The following is a 13,951-nucleotide window of genomic DNA, read 5'->3' as shown; positions in this document are numbered from 1 at the left end:
GGTGAAAACACAGTAATCTTAAACTATAATTAATATATACCTAATTTAAAGGCCATCTTTAATCAAAGGTCATGATGCTTAGCGCGTGTGGCTTGGGTAAAAATTCTAGATATTTTCTTCTTTACTTTTCACTTCCTGGCAACTATTATTTTGAGAATTACATTTTGCAATTGATTTGAAGGTTTTATATTTTCAGTCACGGTGTTATTTCATGGTTATGTGGAAATGTTGGTACTGAAATTTGTTGCCAAAATTAAACTAGAAGAAATGGATTCTGACCTTTTGCTGGTATTTAGATCGCATCTGTTGGAGCTGTTGTTTCTGCCTGACTTCAGATTCAGACTGGCTTCCCCCTAATGAAAATAAATAAATAAATAGATAGATAGATAGATAGATAGATAGATAGATAGATAGATAGATAAATAGATAAATAGATAAATAAATAATACGCCATGAAGGTAAGGTGGGAGTACTAAGCTAAAATGCCAGCTGTTGAGGACTAATTAACACATGGTAAGTCTGCAGTGTGAGTTTAACTTTTTCATACCCCTAGACATCAGAACATAGCCAGTCACCTTCAAGAGTTCTCAAAGAGCAGCAGTTGCTGTAACTGATGAATGAAAAGATGAGACCTTGTTCTTTAAAGGATGATAGCACTAGGGTTTTTAATCAGTAAACATTAAAGTTTCCTCCTAGACTGAAACCATACCTGAAAGGCAACTCTAGACATTAAGCAATACTGCCTGTGCTAAGAATTCTGGAACATTCCTCCTGTTTACGCACGACCATTTCTTACCCCAATAAGGCAATGGTCAATGATGCTTCAATTGCTTTCCTTCTCCTACCTCTACTACCCTGTGTTCAAGCAGTGAACCTCCTCAGACCCTCAGGATTCTTGACACTACAGACGTATGTTCTCTTTATAACCCACTTTTTCTTTCCTAACATTTTTATTAGTTCTTTGAGCATTTCATGCAATGTGTTCTGATCACATTTATCTCCTCTTCTCAAACTCTTCTCAGATCCATCCCTCTTCCCTACCTACCCAACTTTGCACCCTGCTTATTTTTTTTAATCCTTCAAAACCAGTTTGTTTTGCCCGAGTATTCTTGGATGTGTGGTCTTCCCTAGGAAAACATTTAACTATCAAGGACTGCACACTTAGAAAAAAATATTCTCTCTTTCTCTCTCTCTCTCTCTCACACACACACAGTTGCTAATAGCTCCCTGATTAGGGGTAAATTTGTTGTGTACCCAACTCCCCTCTCCATACTGAGATTGGTCTAGCTTGTGCTTACATGGATTTTGTACTTGCTCTCTTCACCACTTTGAGTTTCTTTTTCATGTAGCTATCCACAGACTTCTTTCTGTCTCATCTTTTACAATGACTCCTGAGCCTTGGTAGGAGTGCAAGGAAAAAGTGCTCTGAAAGCATTTATCCAGGTCTTTTAAAGTATAGTAACTGTTAATCCGTGGCATTTACTATTGTATTTTTTTATTCAAGACAATAACAAAGACTTAGAATGATGTGTTTGCTCCCGCTTTTAAACTGAAATTATCTGAGGCCAGAAAGCTCCAGTTAGTGATTCCTCAGTGTTTATACAAGCTTGGTACTCACATTAAAAGGACTCCTTTCTTAGGCTAGAGAAATGGCTCAGCAGTTAAGAGCACTGGCTATTCCTTCAGAAGATTCCAGCTCTGTTCTAAGCCACCACATCACAGCTAACAACTGCCTGTAACTCTAATTCCAAGAGATCTGACTCTCCTCTTCTGACTTCACAGGAATTACATGCTTGCGTTGGTACACAAAGTACACGCACACAAAATACCCATACACATACAATAAAGATAAACAAATGTTCTTTTTTTAAAAAAAGAAAGATTCTTTTGTGATAATTCCCTGGTGCTTTGGTTACTAAAAGTGTCATCTCTCTTAAAGAGTCGCTGTCAGGAAAGTTACATAAAAACAGCTTGCATTTACTGAGGTTTTTATGATTGATTTGATAAAGACACTAACGGTGGTTTTCTTCTGAGCTACACAAGGCTGGTTTGGTTTAGACCCTTCTGTTGCTGTTAGGGAAGACGGAAAGAAAGCAGGAATAATAAAGCTTTACAGCTATTGTCACAGCTACTCTCTATGTCCCCAAAAACCATTCCAATATTTTAAGTGCTAGAGATAAGAAATTATGAGTTTAAAAAAAAAAATGGACAGAACCGAATGTCTACATGCTTCTCTCTCTCTCTTTTTTTTTCAAAACTAACTCTAAGGGCCAATACATTTTATAATTTGCTTTGGTAAACCAACTGTTTCCCCAACAAAGACACACATACAAGGTGACTGTTCCTGAATGTGTCATACAGCAGACAGGAAAAAATGAAATGCTCCTGGTTTTCTTCGAAGGCTGCAAAATGATAGGTGCTAGCTTCTCCAGGTCCCCCACTGAGGTGGTACCCAGCCTCCGGAGAAAGATTGGGAAGGAAGAACTAAAAACAAATTTGCAGAATCTGCTCTAGAAATTCCCTTCAGTCTGTAAAAGAACTTGTATGACGGAGGTTGAAAGCTGAGGAAGGATATCTCCCAAAATTCCAACTCCTCCGTGCTTGTGTTTGGGAAAGAGAGGCTTCATACCGAGATGATGGAGAGGTTTAATTAAGACCACCCTCAGCATGCACTCCTAGTTGCATAGGAGACGCTGAGGACATCTGACGCCCAAGGCATGAGTCTGGAGTCAGATGGGTCCTCAAGGAAGATGTGGCTGATGCTGGCGCAGAGTTGCAAACCTGCAATCCTAGTACTAGGGAGACAGAGGCAGTTCACGGGCTATAGGCTAGCCTGGACTGTGAGACCCCATCTCAGAAAAGAAAGTGGCTGCATCATGGATGGCCTGGCTTCCTGAGTTAGAAGGGAAGAAGGATGCAACAGAGCTGTCTTTACTTCTCATGAGGTTCTCTTGAAAGAATACACATCTACAGCAACCCTGGAGGTGACCAAGTCTGGCCGGTACCTAAGACTGAGTACTGATTTCTGAAATGAGATGGTCTCAAAAGACATAGACAAAGAAGTCATGGGGAAGACTGCTTGAGAGGACCTGTGAAAGGGGAGTTGGACTGTATTCGTCAAGTCTGGCTTATTCAGCTAACGGTGAAATATGTGGACTGACAGCCACAGTTTTATTTCTTTCCTTCATTAAAGATTTCCAAATCAGCTTATTTTTTTTTTCTTATATCTCTAAGATTATTGTGGCAGTAGGTGGCTTCTAACTCAAGGTATATTTGTATTAACTGGAACTGTGCCAAGCCTTTAAGTGATAGGCTGTGAAGAGAAGGCCAGACAGGAAGCCAATGACTCCCAGGGCGGTGGGGGGAAGGGGCGGGTAGTGTCCTCTCTAAACCTCACACAGGGGACCCAGATATCCCTTCCCACCGGCAGCACCTGCTCTGCCAACTCAACTGTCCCCTGTCCCTGTCCCTACCATGAAAACCCAAGTGACATCTATCTTTATACCCACAGCTGGGTCCCCAGCTCACTTTCATTTTGCTTCATTTTCATCACATTAGCATCTCACTGCCAGGATGGGTATGCTGTGATGGCTTTCCCTCGAATCCTGACTAGTGCTGTGACAGGGCATATGTAGCGCCCCAGGTAAGCTTTCTTCAGAGCTGATCATGTAAGAGGCTCTAAATTATTTGCCAATTAAGCCATCACTTCATTCCCACACAAACTGTGGCAGACGCATTTGCTTCTTACAGAAAACCGGAAACAACAATCTACCTGCGCATTTGAGTGTTTCCTGTCAGATGAACTCCATCTCCAGCACGGAACAAGCCTTCCTATATATATGAAGGAAGGCAGACCTAGCACGCCTCAGCAGGATCTGCGAGTGACCCTGCCTACCCGCTCTGGCTTCCCTCTTGCCACTTACCCAGCCTTTGTGGCACCAAGTGGACAAGTTTTGCCCTGTTCTGCTCCTTCCACCTCTTCAGGTCTGCCAGTTCTTGCTCAGCAACTAAACAGGTGAGAAAGAGCAAGCCATCAATTGTTAGCATTTGAGAAGAAACCCGGTCATTCCAATCTTCTGAACATCCAGCAGATAGCAGTTTCCGGAATGGGAGGACAGTATGTTCAGGAAAAGATGACACCTCTTAGTCCCACCCCCTGAAGGGATGCTGTAACCCCCACACCCCCTCGAGCCCCCCACCCCCATGGCAGTTCCTAAGTGTCTGCCCAGAAGGTACAAGTTTGAACAATAGCTAAATTCCTACTGACATAAAAAATATATAGTTTTCTCTCCAACACTACCATTCTTAAAGCTTTGTGAATTATTTCTAAAGGTTTTCTATAGCAAATGTGTACAAAAACTAGAATATTCATATGTCAATAAGAGCCAGGTAAATATACATCCCCAAAGAATTCTTATGCCTATATTTGCCTTATTTTCAATGTTTCCCAAGCTGGCTGCAATTTGAGACAGCAGGGGGCGCCTGAGAGACTTAATCCTGTTGGATCAGACTATAACCCAGTCTCCCAGGTAGATTGGATTGTCCCAAAAGACCATCAATAAAAATCTTCAAATTAGTAAAAGTTCTGAAACACTTCAAAACGCAGATGTTTCTGGCTCTTTTGTAGATATAATTTATTTTTTATTTTATGTGTTTAGCCTGCATATATGTCTGTGTGAGGGTTATAGACAGTGTGTGGAGTTAGAGACAGTTGGGAGCTGCCATGTGGGTGCTGGGAATTGAACCTTGTCCCTCTGGAAGAACGGTCAGTGCTCTTAACCGCTGAGCCATCTCTTCAGCCCCTGAGTCTGACTCTTAAATCCCTGTTAGAAATTTGAACTCAAAGCCTGTAAGATGTCGGAAGCTCGGGGTCCTGTTGGGTAAATTGTCTGCAGTTCCCGTAGTCACGGCTACACGGACTCACTGGGCCACCCAGGTTGATGCTTGTCTAGTGTGGTGCCTTTAGATAACTACCTTCCTGGCTGTGTCGTTATGCCCTCATCAGTGCCTGACTTCCCTACCAATAACCTAATAAAGGGGAGCATAGAATTCCGGGGCGGGCAGCACAGCCCGACGTGGACGGTCACACATGCCCTTCTGTACTGTATGAATGTTCTCTCTCCTTGCAACTAAAAATAATGCCAGAGCATTAGATGGCAACATTTGTTTATTTATCATGCCTCAATTAAACACAGTCAAAGATTAAGATGTGGTCCCTGCTTTCCAGGCTATTATATACAAAAAAAAAAAAAAAAGTGATTATACAGATAAAATCATGGAGGGTAGATTTACAGTTACAGAAGAATGAGAATACGGGGAGGGGGGAAGGCCAATTAAGGAGGGATGGAACACATCAAAAAAAAAAAAAAAGTATCAATTCCCTCATGATATAATCAGGGACAAGATCCAAACAACAACAGGTGTGGAATTGTTTAAACCCAAGAAAAACCCAAAACTTACACACTCTTGAGCCACGATTTCTATTTTTAACGTAGGGAAACAAATTTAGACGTGCTAACAATAGAATAATTTTACAAGTGTAATTAAAACTGCCTTTTCTTTTTTTTTTTTTTTTTTTTTAAGACCTTGGTGAGCTCTCATTAGTCTCTGTAAATCAGAAGATAAAAATGCTTTTAAAAGATCGATAAAGAAAACAAAAGGCCTTCTGAGTGTTGAGTGAGCGCAAGTGCATACTTCTCAGGAACTTCTGCCTTCTGCTCTCGTTCGGGGCGATCACGGTGTATGCGCCTGCGCTGGAATGAAGAGGAAAACAGTGGTCATCATCATGACAAATTACTAAGGAATCTAAGGCGCCAGCCCATCCTCCTTCCAATACCGTCAGACAGGCATTGAAGAAGACAGCCTTCCTAAAGGTCTTGCTCTGTTCTCTGGTAACTTCCGATCTAGTCGAAAGACAGATGGACAGGGCCAAGAATGGAAACACAAAGGAGTGGGCGGGCGACTGCTGTACCACTGCTGGTGCTCGGTAGACTGGCCTCCCAGGCCATCGCTCCTCCAGGGGGCACCAGTGAGTCAATCCCTATAAGAACGATTCTCCTTTCTTGTAGACCCACCTTAAGAGAAAAGGAACCGGTGGGACACCTGATGCATACTTCCTTCATACAAATAGTCCTAGTCATTTGTCATGCCTGGAGTCCCCTTTCTCCTGGGGACACAGGTCCAATATACTAGGAGCCCAGAGAAGTATGGACACTTTGAATATGGGAATCAAGAATCTCTCTTCTCTCTCTCTCTCCAGCTTTACCTTTGTTCTCTCTTTAGCAGGTGAGGAACAAGCACGTACGTGTATACTTGCATGCACCGATACACTTGCCTGTGACGCGTGTATGCGGACCCGAGATTGACATCAGATGCCTTCTGTTTCCCACCACAGAATGTCTTGATGAAGCTGGATTGGCTGGCCAGAGGGCCCCCATCTCTGCTCCTTCCACACCCCTCCCTTGCCGCTCTGGGGTTGGAGACACGCTGTCCATGCTGGACTTTATCCCTGGGTGCTGGGAATCCAAAGCCTGTTTTTTTATGTGCTTTACCCACTGAGCCGTCTCCCTGGACTCTCTTTGTAAGCAAAAGTATACCACACTGAGCTACTGGAATACTGAGATAGATAAGACACAGTGAACCCTTGAGGGCAGAGGTGAGTTACATTGATAGATATTCTAGATCTATGGCATGGTGGCCTGGCACACAGCGGCCTCGTGATGAAGCATGGGCTGACTGAGGTACAGGGCCGCAGAACCCAGCTGTGGGTCAGAGCTGCAGTGGCTCTGTTGGAGCCGGTGCCTGCGGTCCCACCAGAGCTTGAACGCTTGCTTCGAAAAGCAAAAATACAGTACAGTAATAGACTGCAGCACAGTTTGGGAGGGAATGCTGTGGACAAATACGCAACCAGCTTGTAAATATATATTTAAAACAAAACCCCCAGACACTCTCAGACGTCCCTCTTCCACCTGGGGATGTACTATTTCTAAGGGCAAATTAGCAAAGACAGGAACGGTAGAGGCCAAAAGTGCTGATTAACCGAAGCCATTTTTCCTTATCTCATTATTTTCCTTGCTGCGAGCCTTCAGCCAGCTTCATCCTGGACTTTAATTTTAGACTTGTAATGTGAGGTGTGCAACCACCTTTGCATGCAAATGGGGCTGCTGGGTGCCCAATTACCTAATGTGTATCAGCAGATGGTGCATGGGTAGCCTAGCATGCATACAACGTTATGAATGCAGAATTAGGCGACCGCCACTGGAAATTAATCCCTTATCTATTACATAGTCTTTGATCACCCTGAGAGAGACTTTTTCACTCCTCAATTGCCAGTACTTTATAGGAGGCGGGGGGGTGGTGGTGCTGCAATTCTGTGAGTAGAATTCTGGAAACTTCGCCATGATGCAAGGGCGAGCCGTTCTACAGAGCCTTAAAGCTGAAACACAAGGCACTGGACGCAAAGGCCAAACCGTGAAATCTCAGTGCGGTCCTCAGGGCTGCAGCTGTGAAAAGGAGTCTCGGCTGGGGATTTGCCTATGCAGCACGTCAGCAGCTCTTAACCTTTACCATACATGAGAGCCACCTGGAGAGCTTGTTGGCAGGCTTGTTAAAGGGCAGGGTTTCTGATTCAGTGGCTCCGGGTGAGGCTCAGTAGCATGCATTTTTTAAAAAATAAGTTCCCGGTCGATGTTTGCACTGGTTAATCTTCATCGTCATCTTCACTGGCGTTAAAATCTCCTAGGGGGAATACCTCTGGACCAGTCCACATGGGCATTTCCAGGAGGATGAACTAAGCAGGGCTGACCCACCCTGAATAGGGATGGAATAAGAAGGGGGAAGAAAAAGCACACAAAGAGCCAGTGTTCATCTCTCTGCTTCGCAACTGCAGGCTCAGTGTGGCCAGCTGCCTCGCTTTCTCCCACCAACCCTTTTTCTTTTAGTTTCATCTTGACAGCAACAGGAAAAGAGACTAATACAATGATGCCCACGATTCCACACTTGAAGAACCACTGCTGTCGAAAAGTTATACTTTCTGTGCTTCTGGTACGGCTTGTCCCCGTGGAGACCCATTGTGTTGCTCTTTGGAGCAGGCAGGGCTTTTAAGAGATGCTATTGGCCATGGGGACACCACTCTTACAATGAACTAATGCATTAGTGACATTCTTACAGAGGGGGGTTGGGCATCACAGGACTTGATTAGGTAAGAAAGAGTATTGCTACAACTAAGAGATAGTTACCTGGTTGATCCGCACAGAAAGGGCCCGCTACCCCATCTGCTTCACCACCTCCCACAGCCAAAGGGGTGTGGGTGCTGACACCATGCCCTTGAGACTTTAAAGCTACCAAATTTGTGAACCAAATGAATCTCTTTCTTAAAGAATGCTTACCCTCCTTAGGTATTTTGTCCTAACAACACATAAAGCACTAAGAAACTGTCTTAGGACATTTTGTCGAAAAGAGAACAACAGCCAACGCATGGTGGTGCACGCGTTTTATACCAGCACTCAAAAGGCAGAGATTAAATTTTTGAAAACCACACAGATGTTAAGCCATATACTAAAAGTCACTGGGTTAACTAAACAACAGGGTTAAAACGCAGAAGGCTTTCAACCTATACCATTAACTGCAGCTGATTTTCCAACTTAACATAGAAAGCTTAAGATAGGACTTTTTAAACTTCAGACCCCACTCCCTTTATGAATTGCTTAGCTCAGCATACTAATGTTACTTTCAAGCATATGTGTCTTTATACTTTGTTCCGATTCATTTTCTTCCCCCACTGTCTTCTCCCTTTCCAGTTGTTTCTCTTCCTCTTCCCAATCACTCACACATTCTTCTTCCTCATTAGATGTATTCTATTTCTCTTTTTCCCATTTCCCTTAAACTCTCTTCATCATCCCTCATCATCCCCTTTCTAGTTTTACGACCTAAAACTGGACACTTATAGACTCATGTATATATATAAATTTAAACTTGGTTCTACGTATGAGAGAAAACTTGTGGCATTTGTCTGGGCCTGGCTATTTCATTTGATGCAAAGATTTTTTTAGTTGAACTTGTTTTCCTGAAAATGTCTTGATTTTTTTCATTATGGTGTCATAAACTCTGTTGTGTGTGTGTGTGTGTGTGTGTGTGTGTGTGTGTGTAGTTCTTTCATCTGATGATAAATAAAAAGCTGGTCCCATTTCCTGTAACTTCAACCCCTTGAAATACTTGGAAACAATATGAACACATAGGCAAGTACTTATTACAGAATTACTAGGCTAGAGGCTTAGAGGGCGTGGAAGAGGTGTCAAATACAGATACCAACCACTTCCATCAATCTTATACATTTAGGTGGAAACAATTCAAGAAACCAACATAACTCAATGGCAGGAAGATCCAAACAAGTGCTAGGGTGGTATGATGTAAGTAGTCAGAGATACAAGCAGAGGAGACCCACAAAACAACAACAACAAAAACAAAACAGAACAGCAGTAAACTTCAGGGGAGAAAAATGCCAAGTTGAAGATAGGGTAAAGGAATTTGCTAAAAATATATAACAGAGAATTTTCCAAGCCCATCATTAATATACAAGTTATAGAAGAGATTTGGAGGAAAAAAATCTGTTTATAAAAGACTGTATTTTACAGAATCTAATCTGATTATGTCTGATGAGAGTGCAGGAGTGTTTGTCAATCACAGAAGATGTAAAAATACTGGGTCGGACACAAAAGTGCTGGCTTTACTATTCATTGCACAGGAAACAGTGTGAGCCGATAGAGATTTTTACATCTTTCTCTCTGGCTCCAGGTCTGAGGAGCTGTCCTAGAAAAGGGCTGCACATAATCCCAGGATGCTGTGAGTAGGTGACATTACTCATAAATAGTGAAGAGGGGGGAAAGGGAGAAAGGATTAGTTAGCCCTGAAAGCAAAGGACTTTTTACTCAAAAGCATTTTAGCCTAACCTTAACAGTGGTCCTAGTAATACACATTTTATGTGAGAGAATGCCTTAGCAATATTTTATTGTCTGAAAATGCCAAACCAAAACATCTTAATGTAAGAAGGCACTGCTGAGTGGTGTTGTTTTCATCTCTCCTCCTTGCAGTAGGGAGAGAGGCTTAAGTCTAAGGCTTTGCTTTTTATTTTTAATAATGTGTGGCAGAGTGCAAGGACCTGAGAGATCAAAAATATTCATGTCTTCCCTCTGAACTTTCTTTGACATAAATAGCGAGTATAATTTATTAATGTTCTCAACCAATTAGTTTCCACACACAGCAGACCTTTGCCATTTTAGCTCCACGGTGTTTCCTTCAACAAGTGGACTCTGGAGCTGCGGATCGGACAAGCTCAAGCTACCTAGATTTGGCATTCTGGTCACTTCCTAATGAAACAACATGCAAGCTGCTGAAACAAATATGTATATTTGAAAATGAGCTTCCTAAATTATCTCATTGAAATTTAATGAAATATCTGTTGTTAAGATTGCTTCCAATTTCCAACACACATTTCTGTGAGACAGAGAGAAGAGCATAGGAGGCAGCTATCTAAGATAAAGACAAATATCTTTTTTTAATATCATTTTCAAGCAGGGAGAAAGGCCGGGGAGATGGCTCAGTAAACAAGGTGATTGTCGTGCAAGCATGAGGATGTGAGTTCAGATCCCCAGAATATGTGTAAAAATCCCAGAGAGGAAGTGGAGACAGGTGGATCTCAAGAGCTTGCTGGGCAGCCAGCCTAGCCATTTAATGAACCCCAGATTAAAGCTATAGACCCTTTCTCAAAATACAAAACAGAGAAGCAATTGAAGACAATATGCCCACCGCTGGCCTCCACACACACACACACACATGCATACACGAACACACACATACTCTCTCACACACGCACAAGCACATATAGACATACTAAAGAGAATATTTTGAGGAAAATATGTGCAAGCCATATTTAAATTGTGAGGGCTCTGGGATGGTTACAGAAAGGCTTCTCCCATGTTCACTTCTGTGCCATTTTCATGACTAAGCACTCTTATCAAAAACTGCTATGTGCAAGCTGCAAAAATTATCTTGGCTGGCAAAGATTATATATTATATACAATATTATATATTAACGTATTATATATAACATATTTTATTTGTGTGTGTGTGTCCCTGAGAGTATGCAAAGTGCACCAGATGTAACTTAAATTTCTAATTGAGACCAACATTGGTTTGCTAGAAAGAAGAAATGTGCTGGGAAGCAGAAATTCAGGAAGAGACAGATGAGTAAATTGCAGACAGCTTCAAGCTGAACAGTAGATGTGCGGCATTTACTGCCCTAGCAAACCTGGCTAGATGCTGTGATAGAGAATACGAAAAAAAAAAAAAAAAAACCTGTGAAACATGCAAGCTGGAAGGGAGGGAGACTATACATAAAGCATCTACCCAGGATGCTTTACGGGCCCTTTCCTCCACTCACTAACTCACTTCCACTCTTCAGGGGAATTTTGGTCTTGTTTTAGTAAAGTTTCACCTCTGTTCCATACCTAAATTGATAAACATGACTTACTCTCCATCTCTGGCAGCTACCATGATTACCGTCTAACCCGTACTATGTTTTTCTCTTCAACTCTAAAAACATTGTCCTTGAGCAACCTTTTGGGTCCCTTTTTAAGTTTTTTTATTGATGAGACTAAGCATCCCAGAAGTTTCCCTGGTAACTGTTTTTTTTTTTTTTTTTTTTTTTTATAGTTCAAGAAAATCTTAACCTCGGATACAATTGGCAATTGGAGAAGAATGAGTCAGAGATGAACAGCACCAGATAGTTCCATGAGATTCCATGTAGGTTTTGTTATGTGGTCTTCAATGTGGAGATACTTATTATTTTCACTGTCTATTTTACATTTTTATTTTATGTGCATGGGTTATTTTGCTTGCATGTATGTATGCCTGTGTACCACATATGTGCAGTCCCTGAAAAGACCAGAAGAGGGTGTCAGATGAGCAACAGTGCTTTTAACGACTGAGCCATTTCTCCAGACCATGAAGCTTATTACTTTTAACCAACGTGACTCAAAGTTTTTGAGGCATTAAAGTTGTCAGAGTTCTTTTACAAACAGTCCAAATTCTCAAGCCAAAAACCCAAAGTAGGGCTGACTGGATCACCCTTGACCCTTTTGGTTTGTTATGTTAGCCCTGGTCCAACATTCTACATTCTGGTGTGGGCTCACATGAATTATTTCAGCAATATTGGCCTTGGCTTCTGTTGGAAGAAAGACATAGAACCCACTAGGTGAAATGAAGCAAGAGCAGGATCCCGTGTATAGAATGCCTTTGTTTGAACATTAAGAAAAAGACATGTATGGATGCATGGCCTAAGGTTTTCATGTCTTGAGAGCATATAACCAGTTTACACAAATTAGAAAAACGCATCCTGCTAGAGGTTCCTGGCTAGATACATATTTTATGCCTATCTTACTAATTTAGCTGAGGCAACACAGGCAGTTAAAATGCACAGTTACAGAAGGTAGACAAGAAATGTTATATTCCCTCACTGAAGAGCATATGCCATAAATGCTACACACACACACACACACAAAAGGGAGAGCCATCAAAAACAATTAACACTAAAGACACAAAGGATATTCATGAAAAAAATAATGCCATACAAAACTGACGTCTTTGAGAGGCCAAAGACCAAGTCAAGGTTGGGACCAATCAATAGGTAAACTTTTAAAAGTATAAAATCGTTTTCTCTGGAAAAATTAGAAGAAATCTGTTTTTAGAACATGGGTATTAGGTCTGAGATTTTGATGTGGAATTTAGAAGCTGGTAAACTAGCGTGTCCCCGCTTCCTAAACACTGACAGAGGTCATGAGATCTCTGGTCAGAGACAAAAGACTTCATTCCTCTTAGCAGGCTCGCACGTCCAGCCGCTCCTTCACACCAGCGCCATCTGACCCTAGATTGGATGGGGACAGTGTGGTGAGTGCCAATCACCTGGTAAGCTTGCCTTGCAGGTAAGAAATGCTATACTTAGGTTTCTCATGGTTTTATGAATCAAGGTCTCAGGATGCAGCTCAGCCTAGCCTTGACCTCTCCATTCTCCTGCCACATCCTCTCCAGAGCTTGGATATCAGGTATGTGCCAACACACCCAACTGGCCAAAGTGGTGTACAAGTTAAGTATCAGATCCTCAGGCAGGCTGGATGAACACTTCAGCCGAGGATGTCAACACTAGCTAGGAAATAGAGTGAGACTTCCCCCTCAAAAGAACAACAAAAATACAGAAAACAGGAATCTGAAGTTAAAGACTGAAGAGAGCAGGAGGCTGGGAAAAGCTGCCGTCAAAGAACAACTCAGTGGAGTACACTACATTTATATGTCAAATAGGCAACGTTCTCTTTATTTTCATTTAACTTAAGCTTCAAAGACCCTTCACATGTCACCTCTAGCACATGAAAACCGGAACGCCCACATCTAGTGATATATTTCTCAGTCCACGCAAAGACTACTTCAGAGCAAAGTTTTCTTTTTTTTTTTTTTTTAATTTTGGAAGTCATACACAAGACAACATAGAAAAATAACATTTAAAAGTTACTCAAATCCCATTTCTCAAAGATTACAACTATTGTTTTATTTGGCTGAATTTCCACACAACCTATGTTCTCTACTTCCTGTTGTTTTCATTTGAGACAACATCTCTTTAGGTGTCAAGCCTGGCTTCCTGTTTACCGAGTATTTCAGGCTAGCCTCAGACTCACCACCATCTTTCTGCCTCAGATTCGCAACTGCTCTGTTTACAGGTGCGTATCAGCCACCTAGCTACGTTCTCCACAGTGTGTAATCATATTTAAAGTTTTAAATGCTTTCTCCATTAAATTAGACACATAATCGTGATTAAAACCAAATGGCTCCATAGTATGTCCTAACCTAGCAGAGAGCTATTTCATTTGTTTCAGACATTCACTGTTACAAAAACTTCTGTAGCTTG

General features: G+C 41.9%; 1 protein-coding gene across 3 annotated transcripts in view; it reads right to left on the bottom strand.

Moving 5' to 3' along the window:
• The window catches only part of Epsti1 (epithelial stromal interaction 1), a 95,339-nt gene that overhangs the window by 69,997 nt on the left and 11,391 nt on the right, over positions 1-13,951 (bottom strand). For all 3 annotated transcript variants that reach the window (XM_055609858.1, XM_055609860.1, XM_055609859.1), the window contains exons 2-4: positions 5,695-5,753; positions 3,924-4,007; positions 280-353 (exon numbers count right to left, since the gene is read on the bottom strand). In XM_055609858.1, the coding sequence (XP_055465833.1) occupies positions 280-353; positions 3,924-4,007; positions 5,695-5,753 (217 nt within the window). The remainder of the gene's footprint in view (positions 1-279; positions 354-3,923; positions 4,008-5,694; positions 5,754-13,951) is intronic.

This window comes from Psammomys obesus, unplaced genomic scaffold, assembly GCF_907164565.1.
Source record: "Psammomys obesus unplaced genomic scaffold, mPsaObe1.curated_primary_1811, whole genome shotgun sequence".
In the NCBI taxonomy this organism is placed as follows: domain Eukaryota; kingdom Metazoa; phylum Chordata; class Mammalia; order Rodentia; family Muridae; genus Psammomys; species Psammomys obesus.
Note: the sequence above shows the minus strand (reverse complement) of the source record. Positions and strands in the feature narration are given on the sequence as shown.